Genomic DNA, 26,073 nt, shown 5'->3' on the forward strand with positions numbered 1-26,073 from the left:
TGAAGTTTGAATTTTTTCAGCAGTATATGCTTTCTTAAGTCCATTAGTTTTTTTAAGCACCTTTAGTATTTAAGTATTTATACGACGTGACGCAGTTCCACACACGTGATGGTCTTGTTACTACGTATACTATTATTGCTGGAAAATGTGACACCCACACGTTCTAAATATGTCTTCCTATATCAAGTGAAATCTAAGACAACGGATACATTATGAAAGAGTTATCAAGGAAACCAAGGTTATAGCGGCAATCAAAAGAATGTAATCCAGGGACAAAGACCAGACATGGAAAACAGACATACACAACAAAGAACATAAAGTAACTAAAATCATACATACAAAGTAACAAAGGCAAATGAGCAACTCGGACTCCACTAAAAACTGGGAGCATGGACCAGGTGCACCGGTAGGGTAAGCGTCCACCCCATTTCTAGAAACACCCGCCGAGTTGGTCATAAAAATTCAAGTCCGGGATAGACAAACGAGGAAAGGAAAACTATGACACGTTGAATAAACGTAAACTGAATTAAAACAAGTTGAAAAACAAAAGTACGTGGGAATACACAAAACAAAACAATGATAGGAATAAAAAATAACATTAAAGTTGGGTTCACAGTCATGTTAGATGAAATACGCAAGAAAAAAAATGACAAATGTAACAAATCTGTTCCCTTGGTCACTCGGTATTTGTAAAGTAACAACTTTAATCTTGCGGTAATCAACCCTGCAGAGTAAGAAGAATATGTCATGGTCTGAACTTGGTGTTAAATTCACCTTACTTGTCCTGCATTAGATGAAAAAAATGATTGACTACTCCCAGTGTATCTTGACCATTTCCGAAAGAAATGAAGAATTTGCACTTGCGTAGTTTATATATTTTTCTTCGATGACAACATGACCATGAGTTTATTGTGCATGTATACATACTCCAGTGAGTATAGAAAAACTGTTTTAATATAATTTTGGCCGAATAAAAAAATCAAGTTCTTAAAATGAATTTTATAAAATAATATTATTTCACTTTAGTGTTACTGTCGTCATCACATCTGGTTCTAGCGATTTAAATAAAACCCACGCTAAGAATCATGCAAAATGTGATATTTGGTCCAATATCTATTAAGCCTATATATTTTTAATTTCTGATATTTCTCTACAATGTTACAGTAAACAGAAATTAACAAGTGGCCTTTCATTTAACCCTTGGTTTTATGAAATTATACTTAATGCATTGTAGAATTAAAACTTAAGGGATATAATTCTGTAAATAATACTGAAATACAAGACTGCGTAAGACTACAGATCGGGATTGAAAAAAAACTTATAGATCGTTAACTTAATAGCAGTTTTTTGGGGGGTGAGGTGGGGTGGGGTTGGTGTATCACATATTATAGAATCTGCATGATTCTTACAAAGACCACTACTTTACGCTTGTAAACGTGTTGTCCTTCTTCCATGGTATGGTATACATACAAAGTCCGGACTGTCTTCACATTTCAAATTAAACAACAACGATGAGAAATCTTTTATTTCATCTCATTCTTACTGCATTACAGCATTCCCTGTTTCTCTAATAAAAATATTGACAAGAGTTGGCATATAGCACTACACACAATGAAATGTCATATAACATAAGCACGACTTCGCTAAATGGAATTAAAATTCCCTTAATTACGAATTTATTCATGTGTCCATTTTTACCACATTATCCACTTGTCATACAATAAAATGTCGTCGAAGTTAATATCAGTATTGATGATTGGCACTTTAAGAACAACGCACTCGACATTGGCATAACTATGACTAGATGGTAGCATAAACGATTCTCTTATTTTCCTCCGTTTTGAGTTGTAACATTCTACCATTTTAACTTCACAGTCTTTCTGGAAGCTTTTTCCTCCCATAAGGTAAACATTTTTACCTAAAATGAAATTGAGTTATCTTTCTTTATACTAGTTGACTATAATAAATCGCAAGAATTAACCTCTCACGAGCAGCCTATAGGAAGATCTAAATCCCAAAATTAATTGTATACAATTAGTACCAAAACTATCAAAACTGGAAGCCAAATCCATCACCGAGAGATTCTACTATTTGCAATACAACTTAAAGGAATGAAGTCTCTTTGTTTTAGGTATTTTGAAATTTATGATATTGCATGATATAAAACCTGATACATTTTGGGTTCAGACAAGTCTAAGTGTCTTTTATAATCATAAAAATTATATTTACATTTTGAACCTTATGATTTTTACAGATATCCAGTATTAAAAGGTGAGTTTTCCCTGTCCGAAGGTAAACATTTGACTGTATTGTTTTTCTTTTATCATTTCTACGGACATATTAATTGATAATATTTCCTTAGAAAAACAGAGGACGCTTGCCATACCGGTACATCTGGTCCATGCTCCCAGTTTTAGTGGATTTCGAGTTGCTTATTTTACTTTTGTTACTTTGTATGTATTATTTCAGTTACTTTATGTTCTTTGTTGTGTTTGTCTGTTTTCCATGTCAGGTCTTTGTCCCTAAATTACATTCTTTTGGTTTCCCTTCGAATCTTGGTTCCCTTGATTACTCTTTAAGTAAACTTAGTCGGACCACTGAGTTGACTGAATTCTTCAAAGTCGCTAATCGTCAAATATTCTATGCCATTGATTTTGGCTTGCTTTCAACATCTGAAATGGCACGAATGCAATATGCTCTAAAATCTTTATACTTCCGCTAGAATCTTGGTTCCCTTGATATGATTACTCATTCGTAACCTAGATGACCCGCAATGTTTTGCAATCAAAACAACTGGTTGCCAGCTGGAAGTAAGGGTAATGTTTTCGTTCCACAAGTTTCTCTCAATTTTTAGCGATCTGCGGGTCGCTTATGATAATGACCAAGGAACCAGTTTAGGAACCAGAATAAACAACTGGCAATGGCTATAAATGTATATCAGGGTCCTGATCATGTATATGACCTATATAATAGTCAATTGTTTGTTTGTTTGTTTGTTGGGGTTCGAGTAAACGTTCGGTAAACGTCCGAGCAGCAATATTTCAGCTATATTCAGACGGAATAGTCAATTGTAACGAGCCCCTGCGTCTGAATCGGAAACTTTGTAATGTTCAATGCTAACCGATCATTTCATCTTTTTATGTAAACTTCCAGAAAAAAAACACACGTAGAATACATGAGTATGATATTTAAGGGGTACATTTTGATCTCGTATGAAGCTATAACTATGAAGCTATGACGGTAAACACTGCACCGATCAGCAGGTTAATGCGGAGTTGAAATATATAATTATGCAAATCATGTGTGAATGTAAAGTACTGAAATAACGAGTGTAAGAAGTCGCTAACAATATTAGCGACTTAATAAATATCAAGTTACCTATAACCACTGCCCCAGCGTTTGCTCTTGGGTTAAAAATATTGGGATGGAATATGTCCCAAATTTCTTCCTTTCTAGCATTTCCTTTCTGGTGAGTATTGTAACTGCAAATTGCACCTTCGTCTTTCTCAGAAAAAGTTTCTTGGTCAAAACCTCGACCTGAGGAAATATTTACACAACATTAAATAAGGTAATTCTATCCACTTTGTGTTTAATTGAAAAACTGTTATGTCTACATCCGTATGCCGTTTTCTAGTTTATATTTTGTTGCTAAGATAAAGTCCGTCGATCTCTGTTGTCCTATGATTATAACAATAAACCCTTTTGTGTTATAACTGCGTAGTAGGTGAGCAGTCTCAATACACACTTCCGCGAGGAAATTTCTTTAGTTCTACCACAAGCCGGCTATGTCAATCATGCTAATCAACTACCCCACAGCTAACACGAAAGGGCGTATTCGACTCTGATCATGACTTCATATTATACTTACCATATTAAGAGCTCAAAAGACAGTGTTTTTCTGGAAATCATAACTTATTAGGTTAACCCACTGACACGATATCTTTTGTCAATTTTTATTAGATAATCATTTTTTTTTATAAATCTACATTATGTAACACCAGGTTTACTTAAGATATCACTAAGGATGTGGTTTCGCGTGGTACCCCATATTTCCTGGTATGTGTAATTATTACAGGTAATTTGTTAATTTGAGACGTACAATATCAACTATACGTACATATAAGGGGCAGTTTTCAGGGGCGGATCCAGGATTTTATGAACGGGAGGTGTAATTACGAGAATCAGTATAAAAGGAAACCGGACTATGACATGTTAAATGAAGGAATATGATAAATTGCCATATTCAGTACAATATTTAGTAGATTACGATGGTTTCTTTTTATTTCTTTGAAAAGAGGGGCGTAAGCCCATTGCACCCTCACCTGGACCTGTCCCTTGTTTTTTTTTTCACTTATAATCACAAGTTATAAAACGTTTACATAAAATAAAAACGGGATCTAAATACCAATTGCGCACCGCACATTTATTAACTACAAGACACAAGCCTATTATAAGTCTGCGTTCATATTACTATACAAGATACAATGTAATATCATATATAGCTGTGACTTATCATCACATAGAGATATTGAAAGTAACTTGTCATGCAGTTATCACCGCCATTAAACTTTCGATATTCGTGATACAAGATCAAATTTCTCGGATACCGTACCGGTAACCTCTAGCATAGACCTGTAATTAAACGCAGGTCTATGCCCATAGATAGCTGCAGTATCATAGGGTTATGATGAATTTGACAGACATATATAGTTTTCTAAAACTGGTAGCTGCGGTATCGTATAGAAAAGGGTTTGATGAATTTGGCGGTCATATAAACAGATAGATGCGGTGTCGTATAGATAGCGTTTTGATGAATTTGACGGTCATATATACAGTTCTCTAAAATAATCATTCATTGTTTTACTTACTTAAACATTTGAAGCCTTTATATATGCGATATGATGAATGTATATTTTTACACTCAAAATTCAAGGTGAATATGAACCCGGTTTCAGTCCTTTAATTCTTCAGATTTAATACCAACTTAACTCTGCATATATATTGTGCCTATATCTATGGAATAATTTTGAGATACAAAGTTAAATTAAATTAAATAAATTCAGACTTTTTTAAAGTTTGAATTTTAACTATACTTTTAACATAAGAGCAGTAGTAGGCTCTAACGATTTTTCAAGCATTGACGAAATTTCTAGGCAATACGTGTACCAGTACATCTCAAAGATAACCTTTCTCTTATATAAGTGATTCATATAAAATGTTACCCCATGTTTAACTTAGCTGCTTGATTCAGCTTTAAGTTTTTGTTTGATCAGAAGTGTTTTGTACAAGTTATAGATGATTATCTTTTCAAGTATCTATATACAATTTAACGCTGTATATACAGTTAGACCTGTGTAAACCGAACCCAACATAAAGCAAAACCTGCATGTCTGAACTAGAACTGTTTTAAAGTCCTTTCATATCAGTTTAAATGTATCTTTTTTAACCTGCCTAAACAGAATACTTGTCTATATCGGACAAATTTTACAGTCCAGAAAGGATTCCATATAAACAGGTTTTACTATATATGATTAATCGTACGTCTTTAATATCAGCTGATTATTTTTCCGGCCAGATACTTACCTCCAATGACAAATATCCTCTTGCCAACGGACAGCATGTTGTGTTTTTCTCGTTCATGTGGCAATATCACGCCAGGTTTAGGTTCTTTCCATTCATTAGTTATTGGATCATAGCACCTTAAATGATAAAACGAAAATCAAGATTCGAATGGTTACAAAAAAAGAACATACTCCAAGGATAACAACTAGAGCAAGAAAATACAAACGCACACACAATAAAGACAAATGAATAGATTGAAAGAAAAGTCAATGCGCAACCTGGACTCCACTGAAAACTGGGGGCATGGATCAGATAAATCGTCATCTGGTAAACACAAAGATTCCTATCAGAACACTTCTGTGATTTACAGTTATTTCATAATTTAGGGTAGAAAAGGCTTTGAAAGTTTTCCATTGAAAGAAAGTAGTGTTTCATAGCTCTTGTCAATATAACTGAAAATGTTATGAACAATATAAAAAAAAAATGTTATGAACAATATAAAAAAACTTCCCAACGATAACAGTTTATTCAAAATTTTTTTGCGTTTTATACACAAATCATTTGACTTTTTAGTTTTTTTTTCATATAATAATCCCAGTTAAAAAAATGCGTTAATTTACATTGGCAAACACTTCAATGTATGCGTTTATGCTTAAAACCATATAAAATTTAAACTCTCATTACTGTTGTGAAGTTTTAAATAACTATTTCTAAGTTTTTTAAATCGTATTTTTTTCTAAACTGAATGCATAGAACTATAGATTTGCCTATTTTCTCGTTTTTCCATGTGTTTAGCACCTGAGTCATAGAAGAGCATGAATCATTCATTATCATTTTAATTCCAGGTGTTTCACAGTAATTTTTGGAAGCTATTGACATAAAGCCTGGTCTTTCCATAGTTCTTGATTTTCTTCATGTTTTAACATTGTATTTTTGAGCAGGTATATCAATACTTTGGTTGGCAGCATCAATCTTCATATTTTTTGTGTTTTTTTGATATGTGAGTCATTGTTAGAGCAATTAAATTTAAACTTCAGTTTCATCAATTTTCCTATTCCTTTGTTGTCGGCTGGTGTACTGAATAAATGAAATGTTTAAGTTTGATAAGGAAAATAATTTAATAAAAATTTTATTAACCTTTAATCCCCAATTTGAAGTATGTACCAGTTGTTTTTTATTTATTAGTTCGTTCTTAATTCCTCTAATTAAAAAAAAACCCTGTTCAAATAGACAATAAGTAATTAAACAACACAGAAGAGAAAAAAATGGATAAAATTGAAAAATTATTTTTTAAGTTTATTTTTCATATTGTCTGAAACTTTATGATGCCGTTTTACAACAGAAGCAAATATATCAATGTTTTGGTAACTTTTTAATTTATATATAAAAATATTTAGAACTTAAACGTTATCAGTAATATAATATGTGAAGTTTTGGCAATATGTTAGAACAATGACCAAGAATACCCCTTGAATTAAAACACAGCATCTTAAAATTCATTGACCCCTATATGACTTGTGACTCAGTCTTAATCAATTCTGGAGTTAATTGATAAAATATTTTTTCATGCTGCCAGCGTAATAGAGAAATTTAAATGCCTAATTTTCTAGGATAATGACCCAGTTGTCGGCACAATAGTTTCTCAGGATGAATGGAATATAATCAGTGAAGACCTGATTCAAATTTATATTACATGTGCCACATGCTTTATGTTTAAAACAAAATAGAAAGAAATACTTTTAACTTGCCACCAAAGAAATATACCAATGTCAGTTTTATTAAAACAATATGTCATAGAATTAATAACAGTTTACAACTGGTCGTTATCACAACTTTATAGATTTAAATGCACATATATTTTTATTTTGTTTTTTTATTTGTTTACACGAAATATATTTTAACGATATGTTCGAATAAAAACTCATATTTACACGAAGAGGAAATTGAATGTTTACTGCAGATCTACAAATAAAATTGAGTGCATGACTTCTTACATTTTCAACATAAATAATTAAAATTAACTTCATACTTTACATGCTGTTATATAATCATAATCTTGGTAAAGAAGTGAGATTTTAGAAACGTTTAAAAATGTGGACAAATGGACTACAACAACCTAACAATTCAATTTTATGTCTTTATGTTTTTTTCTGGTTTGGTAGCAATACAATTAGACAGTATCTTTCACAAGTAGTGAACTCCACTGTCTGATGAAAAGGATTTGAATGGACGGTGATATTTCAAGAAAGCAAACGCCAAGGTTGTAATGGAAATGACAAAATATGTCCTTAAATATTTTCTTCTGGAACAATTGACCACAAGAAATGACCTGTTAGCACACGTAAAGATACAGCTGAACATATATAGAATGATTAAATATGACAGCATCAAGCATACGTTTCCTTCCTAATAGACCGAAGTACTTCCTCATCACGCAGTAATAGCTACTAATTCGCTGTAATCCACCTAGCAGGAGCGATATTACTAGGAAATTAACCGCGACGTCGTACCCATCAAAATTTAATTAAGTTGCTAGACAATAATAGCCATCTATTACCGAACAAGCTGTCAGCGTTAGTTGCAATGGTCATAAGGACTGCAACGGACCGGTGATTAAAACAGGGATTACGACCAATAATCTCCGGAATGACTCATGCTATTGTCTTTATAACGATCAATCATATCTTAATGAAATATGACATTTAGACATGGTCAGTTTCAATGGACAACTCATTTAGACCTTTGTTAGATATCGACTGGTCAGCATCCTGACACAAGGACACACAGATCCTGTACATCTACGACAGCTGTTTATCGATGAAGGTTCACAGGATAATATTAAAAAGTTGAATTTAGCTGAAGATCTGGTTTCTGCAATTACATATGCAAACAAGTTGTCATGCATGTATGGCCCGTGCAGGTCCTGGTGTCAAAAGAATAGGCCTGTAGCAGCGCTAAGCTTGTCGTAAAAGGCGACTAAATAGTGCTCAGAACTCTAGCCGGGGGCTAGGGCGCTCTGCCCACAGAGCAACTAGGTTGTGTGCCCCAGGTGGTGGAATGGGGTACCTCTGGCGTGTTACATGTTGGGGTTGTCAGGCTATAATACGGAAAACCTGACCGCAAACGATAGTGGTGCACCGTGTTGGGAAAGATACCACGTTCCTCGCACGTTAAAGAACCCTACTGTGGTATTATCCCGGAGTAGGAACCATAGGGCTCCGTCACAGGAGGCAAATTGCCCGACCCTACCCACCTCTCCCTATTTCCAGTGGCAATCAAAATTTGTCGACCCCATTATCCTTGTGTCCCATCCCCATTTTTCATTTCATCGTCATTTCATGCTCATTTTATCATCCACTTCATGTTCATCGCCTGAATGTAGCTGAAGTATTGCTGCTCGGGCGTTAAACCCCAACAATCAATCAATCATACATGTATGAACACCATTTTTGTTTTTTTTTCAAGATTTCATATTGACAATGAGAAATACCTTTGACATTGACAACCTCACTCACAAGATGAGCAACTAGGTAACGGTTTTATTTTAAAAAACGCATTGAATTATAACTGGGAATGGGAAGTCAAAAAAGAAAAGAGAAGAAAAAATATTCAAAATACACAAAAGTCAAGATTTGATATATGACAGCTGTTTTGACTAAATAATTGGTGTAATTTGCCACGCACTACTTATTTGTATTTGTTATGAAAAACAAATGATAAACTTAGAAGAAGAAAAACAGAGAAAAAAAAGCACTCTGAGAGTATTGCATAGCAAACCAAAGTCTCATACAGGAAAAAAATTATCGAAGAGAACAGAATCTAGATTTCATGATTTGTTAAAGAGAAACGTGCGGAAAACTGAGTCTGCATTAATGTCAAAAACCAAATTCGTTGAAAAATCAAAGTACTGGAACGAAATTCACATTTTATCTATAACTTTTCATATATCTCCAATCATGACGAAAAAGGTAAGGAAAACAAGTTTTTGCATTGATTTTCCAAGCTCAAGGACCATACCACAGTAAAATATCAACTAAACAAACAAAATTCAACTTTGACCTTCAAACTTTCCTTGTTAAACCAATGTGCCAAATACCAAATGTATATTTGCAAGCATGGCGAAAAAATATTTTTGCATTTATAGTATTGCTGCACTCCAAGGGCCATATCTCAGCTAAAATTAAACGAACTGGAACAAAATTCAAACTTTACCTGTAACTTATCATTGTAAAGCAATGAATCAAATACCAAATGAATAACTGGAAGCATGAAAAAAAAATGCAGAAAACTGAGTTTTTGCATTATATTTTTAAGTCCAAAGGCCACAGCTCAGGAAATATCTACGGACCGGAACAAAGTTCAAATTTAATCTGTAATTTGGCTTGTTAAAGCAATGACAAATATCAAACGCAAGCATGACAAAAAAAAACTGACTGGCGGACGGACGGACGGACGGAGAGCACATCTAAAGTTCCCTTTGGATAAAGTCACCAGAATTGGACTAAAACATAAATAAAACTACTTTTGGTTAAAAAGACTGAATCTTTCATTGTAAGATTACATGTATATTTGAAAACAAGGATGTTACAACGATCAAGAAGTTCATATTTTTATAATGCTGCCATTAAACATACTATAATATTGATAAGTCGATAATTCAATGGACTATCAAATTTTACAAAATACTGAGACAATACAACAAAAGTTTGAATTTGGTTAAATGTTCAAAATGTCAAAAGGGTGAGTATGTATACATTGATATATTAATGTACAGTGTTTACATTGGTCATCGAACTTTTTTCTTATGATTCTTATAACAAATGAAATATTTCCCTTAACTTAGTTGACAAAACCTTATTACAGATATCTAAAAATGAATACTTCACAATGATAACGGGCCACGCTGAGTTTTAACGACTGGATAAGTTTAATGGTTTACAATTCCGCTACCAGAGAGTTGTTTTAGGTTAGGTCAATACTTAAGGTTCTATCAGCAAATTCCAGAGATGTTAACTGTTTTATGGTTTGGAAACAATCGTCTAATTTACCAATAAAACATGTACTTGGGAAGACTTTATCTTCTCAAGAAATCATTTGATGGAACCCATTAACGCGCCTTAATTATATCAAAAAACACAGAGAGAACAACAACTTGATGATTAATGCCGGTTATTTACTCCATTAGATTTAGAAGGTTTCATGGTCAGTCCCGTAATGGCAAATAAATGGTTCCATTATGGCAAGGATATCAAACAATTTCTGATTCCTCTTAAGTATCAGTCTTTATAAAAATCAGACAGGAGGTGATTCATGCATGTCAAAGACACACCAAATTCAGTTTTATTTCTAGTTTAGAAACAGTTCCTGATCACATAAGTAATCATGTTTTTTTTTCATTTTGGTGTTAGGCTTTTGAGATAAAACTTATAAAGATTGTACATGAAATTGGAACTTTGCAAGAGTAATCGTTCTTGATTTTGTTCGATTTTGTTGATTTTAGTGGGAGATGAATATAAGACTTTCTAAAAAGTGCAGTTCTAAATACAGAAATAAATACTATTATGTAAATATATAGCAAACGTAGATTGAATTGAAAAAGTGTTGCTTGTTAAGCGAGTTTTTCTACACCATGAATTACTTTACTATTGCCATTGTCTGAATTTCATGTGGATTAGTACTTAAAGAGATTAAAAATACTGGTAATTCGTCCCGAAATAAGCATGTATTTACATTCTTAGAGGAAAAATATCCTGCGGCCTGAAAATTCCTTTGTTATAGATATGATACTGTAAAACTGCAATTTTCAACATTATCATAGAAAAAGGTCCCAATTTCAAGAATTGTGAAAACTGTTGTACCTTTTCAATATTGAGTGTTACATCATAGAAAACTATTGATATTTTGAGTCTGAAGTCATCTGTCTTATTTGATTCTTCACCTCTGTCAGTACTAAATCATTTCAGAATAAAATTGAAAAAGAATGCCTACAATTTATTCAATGTACTTAGTACATCAGGAAGGGGAAGTTGTTTATAATCATGTACCATTCATGGAAAATTTAATAAACCTCAGACCAAAACAAGTTTAGTTTCATTATGAGTCTTTTGATATCGCCTCCATTTAATGTGGCATCAAATAAAAATCGAAAATTGCTGTAGTTGTACAAAGCTACCTAAAATTGGAAATAAATGCAGAACAAGTCATTATTGTGTCAAATGATTAATTTGTGGTTTTTCCTTGCTGAGCAAAACAAGTTTGCACAGTACCTCACAACACACAATTTCCTTTTGTTAATGGTTTTATAATAATTTTCGAAAATTGATCATTTTTGTTAAAAAACGAATACATTTCAATGTTTGAACAAAGTTGAAAAGAATAAATTAGTTGTAAATAATTCAATTATTTTTAATTAATTTATTGTGCATGTCCTCTCATTTTAATCCTCAATAGTAAGTGATGAAAGTAAAAAAAATCGTTAGTAACTGTTGACAAGTAATTATTCAGTATACAAATTATACAAAACTATAGCAATAGCAGGTTTGCGTTCGAATGAAAAGCTTAGTATTAATATTTATAGGCGTCACAATAACAAAATCAAGCATGCTGAGTCTTTCAATATGTTACTCAGTGACTTAAAATGATTAGTAATATAATTATTCAACTGTATTATTCATTGGTGACCAACGCACTTGATGCATAAATGACGGTGGATATGATTTTCTAATTGACACATAATGAAATAAGATCTAATCTACCAGGATTACACATGATTGTTTTTGCAAATATTTTACTTGTCGTTAGATAAAAATGACTGAAGATTAAAAATGTATTAAAGGTAACTTAAGTAAAGTAAAACAGTTTTTTTTTTATTCCAAAGACCTTGAAATGAAATGAAAAAGAAGTTGCAAGAAATAGATTTACTAAACGATATCCTCATACATGTTCATAACACGAACCAATGTCTTAAATCATCAGCCTACTATTGGTAAGGGTGAAAATACCTTTTTGGCCAAACAGGCCTCAGTCAGTGAAAACTCTGAAGATTGCTATAATCGTAATGGTATAACTGCATTGCGAGTATCGAAATATTTAATGTGGTTTACAATATAAGTACAAAGGTTATTGTTTTAATTCCCATAGAACATGATGAATGAATCAAAATTCGAAACATGTTTCCATTTACATGTAGTGAAAACAGGAAAAACAATTAACGCTCTTTCATGAACATAAACATACGATTTGAAAATATGAAAATAGAAACATACGATTTGAAAACATGAAATATAAACATACGTACTGTCAATTGCTTTTGGTGTTTTACTTAGTCAAATGTATCGGTTTCTAGAATTTAACAATTGAAGTTATTTGTAAAATAAGGATAAATTTTGCAGAAAACATTTTTCCTAGATTTAATTAATCACATCTCGTGCACGTGTTTGCAGCTGACATGTCCTTGTTGTACTTAAAACAAACATTAAATATTGTTATTTATACAAGTTTTTCTATGGTATGGAATATAATTTGGATTATTTTTTTTCAAATAAAGTTTCTATCTGAGTTGAAAATAAAGTGTTCCTAAATTAGTACTTTAGTTAAGCATGGTAGTGATTATTATATTATTATAGTTTGAATAGTCTCTAATTTATTTAGTACAAGAAACAAAACATTTTTATAAAAACAAGAAAACATTTATCATCATACAACTTAAGTAGCACTCCAGCTAAGAATCATGCAAAATGTTATACATGGTTGGAAAGCCTATATATTTTTATTTTTGATATTTTGTTTAAAATGTTTTTGGTTTTTCATATAACCCGTGCTCATAGGAGATAAAAATTGTATAGAATGCACTGTAGAATTCGAAAGTAAGAAAGATAACTCTGTAAATGACAGTCAAATACTATAGAATCTACTGGATTTTCAATGTTGATTATCTCATAAGAGCAGGCAGATTTTAATGAATAGTTACACATTTCATAACATAGACCCATAAAACAACTTAATTACAAAAATTTTGGGGTGTGTCACATTTTTTCAGATTTTGCAGGATTCTTACAAAGACAGCTACTTAATAATCAACCACATCGCTACAGGTGTGACTTTCCTATCAAATAGAATCACAAATGATTCAGTTTATAACAACTTCGCATCTGTAACTATGATGCATTTACCAGTGCACTTGTTTTATAATGGACGCGACACAAAATGTTATCATATGAATTTAGTCAAACATCGCAATTTTTAGAAAGAAAAATGATTACTTAATCCAACATTCAATATTCAAAGAAGATTTGATTAAGACATTTTTTCCATTTGCAAGTTTTGCTAAAATAAGAAAATCCTCGATTTGCAAAAAAGCAATTTCTCAGAGAATATCTGTCGGAACAGATGTTTAGCTAAGGCATTGGTTTATTTACAGAAAATTAGTAAAAATGTTATAAGATAGTTTAATTAACTATTCATGTCAGTAACAAATATTGCTACACTTTTATTCTATTCTAATTATTCTACCATCTTTATGAATCACTACCATGATGTAACGATTAAGCTAATGACGAGGATATTCTACATCTGTAAAAAATCGACACATCCAGACCAGTTCTTTCAGAGATGCCGACTTGATGTCTTTTCTACGATATGAGTCATTTTTTTAAGCCAACCATTCTGTTTATAGAATTGGGTAAACTTATCGGAGGTCTCCTGATAAATGTTTGAGCTTTTGAAGTGGCGTTTATTAAATATGATTGACAGAAATGTACAGTCGTGCATCAAATCCACCGGGGGAAACATCAAATGTTATATTTCCCCACCCTCTGGAAGAACAAAATCGACCTCGATTAGTCATTTTCTGAGCTAACCTTTTAATTGTGTCTAATCCGTTCGCGCAGAAATGTGTTATTAATTCAAAAAGTAAATGAATAACCCATTAAATTGCAGAAAATAGTAAATTTATTACAGATTTCTGCGATGAGCATCTGAGCATGAGATAACGGAAGCACCATTCTATAAATATTTAGTTTTAAATGCATGTAAACTACGATCTACGCTTCCTGTGTTTATAACGGATGAACAATAATGCCATTGACAAAATACTTTTCTTCAAACATCTGCATTGTGTTATATTTTATACATGATTTGTATAAAAATACATACAAGATCAGCATATATGTTGCAGCTAAAGTAGACACAAATGATTGTATTAGGTTTAAAATAGAACAATAGTATATAAAATAACTCGTTGGGACAGTTGGTACCCGGAATATGCATCTTGTTTAAGTTATGTATAAAACATCGTTTCGAATTATATATCTTGATTTTAATGATGGACACATTTGCAATAGTAGAATACAGTCATATTGTATTATTACACGAAGGCAAACTAAAAAGCAAAACTAAAGTATATACACACATGACATGGAAAGCAGTTTATAAGAGATAAGCTGTGTTTTGATAAACGTAGATCGATTTAGATGTATGTTTTTAGATCGATATTTTATAGAAGACACCAAGGGTGTTATTATTAAAACGATATTCAGAATCGTTCTTAACTGCTGAAATTTGCATACGATCGATTTTTTTTAAATCGATCGATGGCTTACTTACCAAAATACATTGGAGCACTGGTGCTTCAAATTGCTTATACCACCAGAAGCATATAGGTATAGTCCATTAGCACATGCAGCATGATCGGCACGGGGTCTTGGTAAATTCTGTATTTCTGACCACTTGTCTTTCACTGGATCATAGAACTCGCAACTTTCTGTAACCTTTCCACCACTCATCTCACCACCTAAAATTAGACGTTTTAATTTTTTAAACATAACCATGACTTTCTATGGGAACTATTCTGATTGGGTTTTGTGACTCCCTTGTTATCAAAGAGGTGCTTTTGCAAGTGCTTAGTATCTCGTCTTCAAAAGGTAGTCAACCGAAAAAAATTAAATCATCTTTATTTTATTTCTGATATGTTCGATTAAGTACTTTATCGAAAGTATATTCTACAAGAATTTTAATCGAATATATATCAAGTTATATTTACATATATTTACATAAAGTGGTATGAGAAGAGAAGACAATGGTGAATTCAAAATCAGACTGTAAATTTTTAAATATTGGTTTTGTGCACTCTAGTTACCACGTAACAAAGTGAAAATAGGAGATATTGCCTTTATTAACTTAAAAAGGCAGCGATGATTCACTAAATTGCTGGCTATCCAAATCAGTTCTAATGAGGTTTTATTAGACTCTGGTCGTGAATCAGTTATTTAGATAAGAGAAAAAATACTAAAGGAAGATAAATGTTCATAAATAATTTCTGTTTGGTAATGAAGATTGAAGAAAAGCCTGTAATTTGATAATCTGAAAACAATCTTCTTTAGTCCTTTCATGCTTCTGGTTGATTAAATTAAGATGATCGTGTTAACTAAATTTTCTTTTGTGAATTCCGTTACATTAAAAATCGACGAAAGAAAGAAACATGATGCTGTTTAATTCGCCATAAAATTGAAAGACGTAAATCGTGTCGATTTCATCTGAAACTTACACTTGAATTGAACACAAATCTGATTGGCCAAATAATACAGCTGATGCGGCGCTTCTGATAACTTATTGGACAGTTCTAATACAACAACATATTAGATAATTAATATATAGTAGCAACAGTTCGAATAATTGGAAGACGACGTATTTGGTTATTAATCTGTGCATGATTCACTCATGAAATTAATTATTTGAGACGAAGCATGACTCATATTTTTAATTTTTTTTCTTTGATGAAAAAAGATGTTTTAATAATTAACTCGTTAATACAGATGCAATTCGCCGGATGTTCAAAACGAGCAGCCTTTTGTAAGACTTTGTTCAACAGCTTACTCATTATTATGAATAGGAAAATGTGTTGCATCTTCACTAAGCTGTGGTAGATAATTTTTTAAAACTTTCATCACTACATAATAAAAAAAAAAAAACATAGAAATGAAAGACTTTATGAGTGTTGGTGTTACTATTATCAATTTAGATATCATCATCATTATTATTATTATTATTATTATCATCATTTCCATTTACCTGTTATGTATATGCAACCATTCAGTACTGAAGCTGTATGGCGACACCTTGCAATTTTTAATTTGGCTCTATCGGTCCAACGGCTTGTTGCGGGATCATATCTCAAAGTAGTGTCTTTATATTCCCCAGTCTCCCAGTCTTTTCCACCTATTATATATAAACAGTCGTCTAAAACAACCGCTCTAAAATTCACAAGATTTTTTAGTTTGTTGAAAATGACTACATTTGTTTTAGGAAATACGCGACATTTTCCAAATGGGTCCACCATTAGATATTGAACTTTTGGACTTCCGGTGCTTTTATTGAACATAAAGACAAACTCAAAAGTCTTGACTCCAATGTTTCCATCGTCGACACTTTGCTGATATCCAGCTTCACTCATCTGGAATTAAATAAGGGTGTAGTAATAAGAAATATACAATATGCGAACAAATATAATCATCCGGAGCTGAATACTTAAGATTAAGGAGAAATTGGTTGAGCTTTTCACAAACATCATGATTTTAATCACTCTCGTTTCCTACATTTGCTTTTTTTAGTTGCAATATTTTGATAAAAAGAACTATTTTCTCTTATTTGTAGATATTTTGTTACTTTCTAGTCTTAGTTTGTTATTATGTTTCTACGGCATCTTCAATAAATGCTCTTTTCGAAAAACAAGACTTACTGAATTCAGATCACCTATCGGCTGAATCGAATGTTTCCCATCTTCAAGTCATTCCAAATTGCTTGAGTGCATAAAGCAGTTGATGTTGGCTGATTAATTGTTTTTTGGTAATGCAAATTTCGGTTGATTTTGGTATATTAAAACCTGTTTATGCCTTTTGTTGTTGCTTGTTTGTTCTATATCTTCTGCGAATTATGTGTGTGCATTGTCATTTTCATCATTTTGTTTTAATTTATTTCTTCCTTAAATTGGGTCATCCAAAACTTATCCCATTATGTAAAGGATATCGGCAGACCCACGAAAATATTCTTTATGATACTAATGAATCCGCTTTAATGAGGTTTTGATAGTGAAACGTACATGGAACGGAACGGGAATTTTCTATAAAACAAACGTTTGATGTTGAGTGTATCATTTATAAACCATTGATAGCATATAATTGTATCAAGTAATTAAGGACTGGTAAAGACTAATGGCTTTCCTAGTAACAACCAGATCTTCAAAGAAAATGAAAACCGGAATTCCGTTATAGCATATAAAATATAACACAATCATCATTCAGAAACGTAAATGAATTTAATGACTTTTTCAACGAATATAAATGTACATGTAGCAGCAATGGTAAAATTGTTATGTAGATAAAGTATTTTGTTGAAAATCAACTGAAAGCCAATGATATTTATAACTGACTTGAGGTTTCACAAAAGAAAAGTTTTAACCGAAGCTTAAGCTGGTCTTTTTTTTTGAAATAAGAAAAACCTTATAAGTTCAGTTATAATAATGATGAATTTTGAGATATAAGTCAGTACCAGAACTCGTGCTAAAATCCAAGATGTTAAAAAACAGTATAAATGATAAATGGAGTCAGGGCATTTTTTTTTAAGAAGCGTCAATGATAATAAATAGTAATCGGGCCATCCATACATAACCTGGATGGTTTACTAATAAGTCTATTGTGCACACTACTTGTGCATTCTAAGTGTAACATTCCTGGTTATCATATATACATGTAATCATTAAGAAAAAGAATTTGCTGCAATTTTATGCGATTCTGAATGAATCTTAGACACCTATATCCAAGACCGGCAAGAAAAAATTATTAACATTACATTATTGACTGGTTGATAATAAATTTTATTTTTATTTTTTATTTTATAACTTTTTTACATATATTTTGTTTACCCTTTCCTGACAATGGGTCCGGTAATATTAAGTACCAGTTCAATGTAAGTCAGTTTTGTTGCGTTTGAATGATCGTCCATTTAACTTACTGGACAGCAGACGTACAATTTTAAAAATATTTGTCGATGTCGAATTTCAAAGCTAAACATATCATTGAAGTAAACAAACACACAGGATAAATTATTCAATAAATACATACAAAAACTGATTGTTAGGATTTAGTGTGAAAAAAAAAACATCAGAAAATTGAACATTCAATATACAATATTAAAAATAACATATAATAGCTTGGACGGTGATAGAGAACTTAATTTTGTTACTCCTTCAAAATACATTGTCAACTTCGGCTATGCTTTGGGTTAACAATGATTTTCTCGGGGTAACAAACTGTTTTTTATACTTCATGTCAATTTGCTGAATTTTGATTGGTTCAATACAAGGGTTATATTCTGTTGTATCACATGGCTCAGAGGGTGATAGTTTTTTGTCTATTACCCTCTCGTGAAAAGCCAAACTGCCTCCGGTAAGAAATAGATACCAGTTCAATCAGTTTTGCGTTTGAAGGAGAAGTCCATACCAATAACTGATATAACATCGATAAATAGACATATTTATTTTTTTTTTCGCTTTTGATGTAAAATTTACTACGAATCTGTACCCAAAAAATTATTGTCAAATTATAAAAGTGACTGAGGTTGGAACTGGAAAAGAAATTGTTCCAATGAGAATGTCTGTCATTGTTGTTAAATGTCCATATACTGCATTCTTGAACTTATTTGTTTTCGCTTTCGATTGTTTTGATTTGTTTTGTTTGTTTTTGTTTGTTAATTCTGCCTCGTAGAGACCTGTAGTAACAGTTGATTAAATAACTATACAAGAACAAAAAACAAAAACAACAACAAAAAAAAACATCTTATTGACATTTATTTTTGTGAGCAGGTAAAAGGCCCACCAGCGATACATTGAAAAAGGTCACAGAAAGGGATGTGATCCACAATTGACGTTTATAGTTTCTAATTAATTAATACAAACATGAAAGAAAATGAAACAATTTTAATGAAGAAAATTAAGACATAACTGATTGTTATGGCTTCCTTTAAAAAAGAATGAAAATGGAACATTCAGTATTAATAAGATACATAACATATAGCTTACAGGGTGATTTAGAGTTTGTTACCCCTTGAAAATACATTGTCACCCTAGGATGCGCCTCGGGATGACAACGATTTTCTCGGGAGTAACAAACTATTCTATCACATTCTTAGCTATATGCTATTTATAAAATATCACCTTCTTACATACACGTTATTTATATAATGTCCATCTGTAGAAATCGAGTTTGATATGGAATTTTCCATATAACTTCTCATAGCAACTTCGTTTTCAATTTTTGTCTCTCGGGCAATCACTTCCGGTAATATCAGGGTTCGGAGTTGTAATGGGATGTGATATGGAAAAAAACTTATGACGATTGACGTTTTTCAGGATTTTTTTTTAAAGCATTACCAAGCCATTTTTTTCTCTCTCCACAGTATAGGTATACTTGTGTGAATTAAAGTTAATTAATTCATTGCTTGTCTTGATGTAAACAATTAAAAGTGCAGTAAAACATTAAAAGTTTTGAAACTTTTTAGGTGCAGCCTGAGTGTAAAACATCACATAGAATTAAGATGAAACAACGGGTTAGCTGTTTTTGGACAAGATAAAAAAAATACAATGTATAGTAAAGCGGAGGGTTTAAAATCCACGAATAATGAAAAAGTAGATCGGAGGATTTAAATTCCCGATTCTGTCGCATGTAATCTGTTGCACAGAATCTTAGAAGTAAATTGTTACTTGTACTTGAAATGCTTATACGATATTTGTCTGAAAACTCCCATCAGAAACTTTGCACTTCATGTAATCTGTCAAATTAAGCATACAATAAAAAAGTTAAAAGCTGAATGTTAAATATCATTACATTATACATATCATGTGCTTTATCTCATTATGTACATGACGTGTTATTTTTCGTCATTAAATTTTGTCAATCCTTACATGGATCAACAATCAACAGATACTTCAATAACATATTTGTCACAGCTATGTTTTCCTACCTTGTTTCCATTAGTCTGAAACGCAAAAGTAACCCAAAAGAAGCTTAGTTACATGCATGTGAGTTTATAGGCATTAATTGTTATAAATATCATGCATAATAATCCAAAGTATTTCTATATTACATTAATCTTTCAATACAAATTAGTGTACCTTTAATTCAAATTAGAAACCACTTAACAGTAAAAGTTGTGTATTACGAGTCTAATTTCAACATCAGATTTTGTTTTGTTTGCGGCCCCCTTAGATTTAATATATGTTATACAATTTGACTTCAATGATCCTGGTTTACTTGTCTGATTACCTTCTATTTAAACCATATGTATGACGATTGAATTGAAAACTGAAATGTGTAAAGTTGGAAACAAAACGGTGCTAGTTTTGATTGATTGATTGATTGATTGATTGGTTGTAGTTTAAAGTGTTATCGGAGGTATGTCATGCATTTCATGACGATAACAACAGAAGCCTGCATTGTACCAGACCGTGATACACTGAACTATCACAAAGAAGCAACAGTAAGCAGGAATGCATGATACCGTTCAGACATAGATTCCGACTTCGAGCCTACCGGTCGTCAGTCTATCTCTTACATACTGCGTACGTAGCGGAGCAAAAAAAATAAATCAATGTAAAAGTCTATGGTAAGACCCAGCCTCCTGTGATTGAAACCACTGCCTCCCCTACTTGAGTCGAGCACACTCCAACAAGACCACAGACACGGTATGGTATTTGTTTTGAATGACACCCTAATCTGGTTACATTGTAAAGTGAGACTCTTACAAAAACAAACAAACAAACAAAAACAAAAGCAAAAACAACAAACCGATTCAGGAATTTCCATACATAAAGATCTTGGAAGCAAACCTACTGCAGCAGCAATGAGCAGATTTACCATTAAATAAACGAAAATTATTATCGTGTATCCAACTATGAAGCTCACTCGTAACTTGAGTACAGAAAGGCCGTTTGAAAATAAAACAATTTATTGATAAACAAAACAATACTATATATCTGTGGTATTGAAAAATAAAATAACGGTAATGATAATGATAATGTTATACGAATGTTCATAACTGAAGTGAGTCAATGTGACAATTTCGAACGTCCACTGTGTTTGTGGCTGCCTCGTCGGGATTTTTGGGACATGAAGCCTTTTGCTGCTTGTCTTTCAGCAAGTATTCTTTCCTCTTCAAGCCTTAATCTGTGTGCTTGGAATTCTAGTTTATAAACATCATCTAAAGCCTTCAAAATGATCTTCTCGCCATTAATTTCAAGTCCGTTCTGAAGAATCGACCTTGTATCCTCTGGATTACGGAAATCTACAATCCATCTGCTGGGAACGTCAGCATTGCCGGCGCGAACATCGACCGGATCGTGCCTGATTGTGCGTGGGGTTACTCCTGTTTTTCTCCTTAAGAGATCGAGAATCTCTTGATGTGAGTATTCGTCATTGCAGCGGAGACTGAAGCAAACACTGTAAGGGCTTGGAGGTGGGATGCTACTCCTCATGTGCATTGCAGGAAACAGCCGTTTATCATAGGAGATAGATTCTTTTAACTCATCTATGAAGGATTTAGGTTTAATCTTTGAAACCGACCTGTGAAAACATCAAAACATCAGAAAGAACTTAACTGCATATATCTTACATATCGCAGTTAATTAATATTCATGTACAAATAATACAAATTATATAAAAAAAACGGAGATACATTGTACGCTATTTATTTTTTACTTCATTTATATATTAATTTTTACATGTTTTACATTTTTGTTGAGTACGAAATGCATGTGTATCACTGTACCTTTCACTTGCAACAATAGCTGTAGGCACATCACCAGAGCTGTTTGTCTTAGCTGGAATGACATCCGGAAGAGCACGTGGTTTTTGACCTGGAGGTGTAGGAAGGAATTTAGCACCTGCCGGAAGTGCTGATGTAGAGCTTAAGATTACTTTGTTGGTGACCTGGTCATTGAATATTCTTCTCCTTCTGACTCCAAGATTTTCTAACTGGTTTTGTCTTAAGGCTGAAATTAACAATTTTTAACTTACTTTAATACTTCTATACAACTGTAAGTATAATATTAACTCCAATTTTTCATATGGCGCTTCACATAGTTATGTAAGTATCTTATCAAAAATGTGTTTCTAAGCAATAAAGATTGAAAACCAAAATGGAGAAAAGTATAGAGAAATTCAAATCAACAGACCATGTTTAGAAGAAATAGTTTTCTAGTGTTTATTTCAATAAGAATTAACAAGATAAATCAACATTTTACCAACCTTGTTCTTCTAAAGTATTGACACTAACAGAAATCTCTGGCTGTGTTTGTTCAGCTGTACGTGTTATTGGTACTGCACATGTATCATTGTCTTGTTGAGTTGAAACCACCCAGCGAAGATTCTTTGTGCTGGCATCATAGGAAATGGTGCCACGATAACCTTTAACATCAACGACGTTCTGGAATCCAGACGTATTCTTGTAAGGCTGAAGTCCGGGTAGTCTTGTCTGGAAGAGATTTATGCATGCACTATCAAATGCTTCAATAAATAAATGTTTGTATACTATAAACGGAAATTAAACATGCAAATTTCTATGCCCATAGAACATATATTAAACCCGGAATATTAGATAGTCTGCTCAAAACAGGACTCGTTCATTCTTTTGAAATATTAGAGATTTCCTCTTTAAATAAACCCGAATTAGTGAAAGGTCTTGTCACAAAACTATATAATTTAAACCTTGAACATGACTTTTTGGTAAATGACAACGCATATACTTTCCCATGACTTCTTGCAATAGTATCAAATACCATTAAAATAAAACAAGCAGCTTCAATTTAAAGTACCTCTCTCGCAGTATTATTGTGTCCGATATTCATAAGAGATACATTGGAGTTGTAAGTTGGAAAGTGTCTTCTTGGTATTCTAGGGTCTGTCCCTTCATCTGTTAGAACGATCATTGCTTGACTTGAGGTTGGCATCTTCGATAAATCGAGATAATTGCTGTGTTGTGAAAGCGTGTGCGGTAGAAGACTGTTGTCACGAAGCGCAATGAGCTTGTAACGTCACGTATTACTGTTGTTAGCCGCAACTTCAGTGTCGTCATGAAACAATACATAACGCAAAGAGGTTCCGATAGTGTCACTCGAACTGATATAAGCAGCGCATTATACGAACAATACACATATATAGTAGAGTCTTATGTATTTTTATTATTATTGCTTAATTCAAAATGTAAACATTATATGCTGATAAGATAATAAATTTATTTAGCGGTGATAAATATATTACTTGTTTTCCGTTTTCGGGGCATAAAACCAGTACACTTTTATTAATATAACAGCAAATACAATACATACGCAGTGTCTCTTCGTCTGTCCAGCCATGGACTGCCTTTGAAAAATTAGCAATCATCGTCAAAACTTGAAAGTGGTTTTATTTTTAACTATTTTGCTTCCTGATTTAATGCATATATATAACATAAGTTGCACTCTATAAATAAGTTACTTCAGATAATTTTATGTGGAAATAAAGTCCAGGCGCGGATCCAAGGACTGCCGTACCGGCGCCCCCCACCCAAATTGGTAAGAAAAAACTTTTCACCACAATTGTCACACCATAATAAATTTTGCCCCCTAAACTCAAATCCTGGATCCACCCCTGAAGTCTTATCGAGATACTTACTCAAGAAATTCAAACAATTTCCCCCTGTAATACTATACATTTTTCAAATCCTAACATTATGGAGATCCAAGAAAATGATAGATACTCTTTTCAATTTTGTCATAAAAAAGTGTAGCTTTGAGTATGGTAGCATAATGAAAATATTCATTTGAGTGCCCTCCCAAAATTAATTGTAAAAAAAAACAGGTTTTCTAAATATCAGGCACTGTTAAACTGTCGGGAAAAGTAAGTGGGCAGGGTATTGTAAAAAAATAAAAAAATGCACCTTTTTCTGCTATATTTTTTTTCATGATTTTAATTCTTTAAGTTCGTACGAAGTAATGCATTTTTGAGAAACAGCCAGCTGGTACAGAGGAGAGACCCCAATCAGGCGAGGCCCTTAATCTTTCCGGACAGCTTTAAGCATGCATTTTACACATCTTAATCATCACAAGTATTTACTTGTATTTACATCTATTAATGTACGAACGCTCTGATATCCACAATCAACATTTCCAACGAGTTTCGCCGTTTATTTCGTTTAAGTTAAACAAAACTATACTGGGTCAGCTTTGAGTACGAATTTACGAATGCACCTCAATCGCATTTGTAAAGTGCATCACACAGCAGACGACCGTCTTTCTATAGAAGACACATTACAACGTGGTCCGTTTGTTGCTCACATCTCGCGCTGCAATAACTTAACAAAGCTGCCACCATTTTTATCTGGAATTAAATAGTGAATTATTCTTTCTCTCTATGCGAGTTACATTTTGAGTTTTATGAATCTGCGATTTTTCGTTTTCGAGTTGTCGGACCGTATTCGTACGAAATAGGATTATATTCATAAATTTTAGACAATACACTGCAACTGAAAAACGCGTTTACGAATTTTCATGAAACTCTGCAAACATACAAAACTGTTTATTTTTATTGTTGTAAGCTCCATGTCGATATTTACAAAATTTCGATTTTACTTCTTAGAGTTATGGAACTTTATTCATTACAAAAGGGACAATTTTCGCTCAATCGTCCTTCAATTTCCATGAAACTTTCCATTGCAAATAAATTTCAATTTTTACAGTTTTTTGAGTGATGGCACTATATTCATAAAAATTAGAACGATTTACCTGTTGGTATATTATGTCAAATCCATACCTTCCATGTATGTACTTATTGAGGCATGTTTGTTTTTAGGGGATAGTCTCTAAGTCGATTAAAAAGATTTAGACGAGCTTAAATGTAAACGTTTTCGTATATAAAGTAGATTTTAGAATAATTTGCCACTTTTTGTCACCAATGATTTTATCGGTCGTCTCTCGTCTCAAGTTCCATTTACATTACGATACATGCATATTCCTGCACACATCTACATATATAAGGAGATCTAAAAATCGCAATATTTAATATCAAAACAATTGTAAGCAGATTTAACAAAAAAATATTTGAATTCAACTATAAAAAATGACTCATTCCAATTGTCACAGTTATTCATGTTTTTGCTGCAAGGTCGGATAAAATTCTTTTGAAGACCTTTTGTCAACCAGGTAAATAACTCACCTGATCTTTCAATTCATCATGAAAATATTTCAATCATATCTCAATTAATAATACGACAAATTGGTGGTCATTTGATCTCATTTTAAATCACAATAAAATATTGACCACAAAGCTATAATCTAAAAGGACAATCCCCTTCAGCCAGATTTTTGTGTTTCGTTGTTTCTGAGTCATCATACACAGCCTTGGGAAACATCCAAATATCATTTATTTCACTAAATAAGCCAACAAATTTAACAATGATGACATTTTTGTTCATTAATCAATTGTTATT

The 26,073-nt window shown here is 32.5% G+C and overlaps 2 protein-coding genes across 2 annotated transcripts; both read right to left on the reverse strand.

Annotated features, from left to right (window-relative positions):
• Positions 1 to 1,510: 1,510 nt before the first annotated feature.
• LOC148625438 (kelch-like protein 26) lies at positions 1,511 to 24,437 on the reverse strand. Its single transcript, XM_088568978.1, has 6 exons — positions 23,936 to 24,437; positions 16,630 to 17,011; positions 15,166 to 15,352; positions 5,584 to 5,699; positions 3,379 to 3,537; positions 1,511 to 1,918 (listed from the first exon to the last, which is right to left on the reverse strand). The coding sequence occupies exons 1-6, from the start codon at positions 23,960 to 23,962 to the stop codon at positions 1,695 to 1,697; spliced, it is 1,095 nt and encodes a 364-aa protein (XP_088425104.1). The 5' UTR covers positions 23,963 to 24,437; the 3' UTR covers positions 1,511 to 1,694.
• LOC148625439 (uncharacterized) lies at positions 21,541 to 23,918 on the reverse strand. Its single transcript, XM_088568977.1, has 4 exons — positions 23,423 to 23,918; positions 22,857 to 23,082; positions 22,378 to 22,600; positions 21,541 to 22,172 (listed from the first exon to the last, which is right to left on the reverse strand). Exons 1-4 carry the CDS (start codon positions 23,555 to 23,557, stop codon positions 21,659 to 21,661), a joined length of 1,098 nt encoding a protein of 365 aa, XP_088425103.1. The 5' UTR covers positions 23,558 to 23,918; the 3' UTR covers positions 21,541 to 21,658.
• Positions 24,438 to 26,073: the final 1,636 nt, after the last annotated feature.

This window comes from Perna viridis, chromosome 2, assembly GCF_037379345.1.
Source record: "Perna viridis isolate PV_CMFRI_1.1 ecotype Kerala chromosome 2, ASM3737934v1, whole genome shotgun sequence".
NCBI classification, from domain to species: domain Eukaryota; kingdom Metazoa; phylum Mollusca; class Bivalvia; order Mytilida; family Mytilidae; genus Perna; species Perna viridis.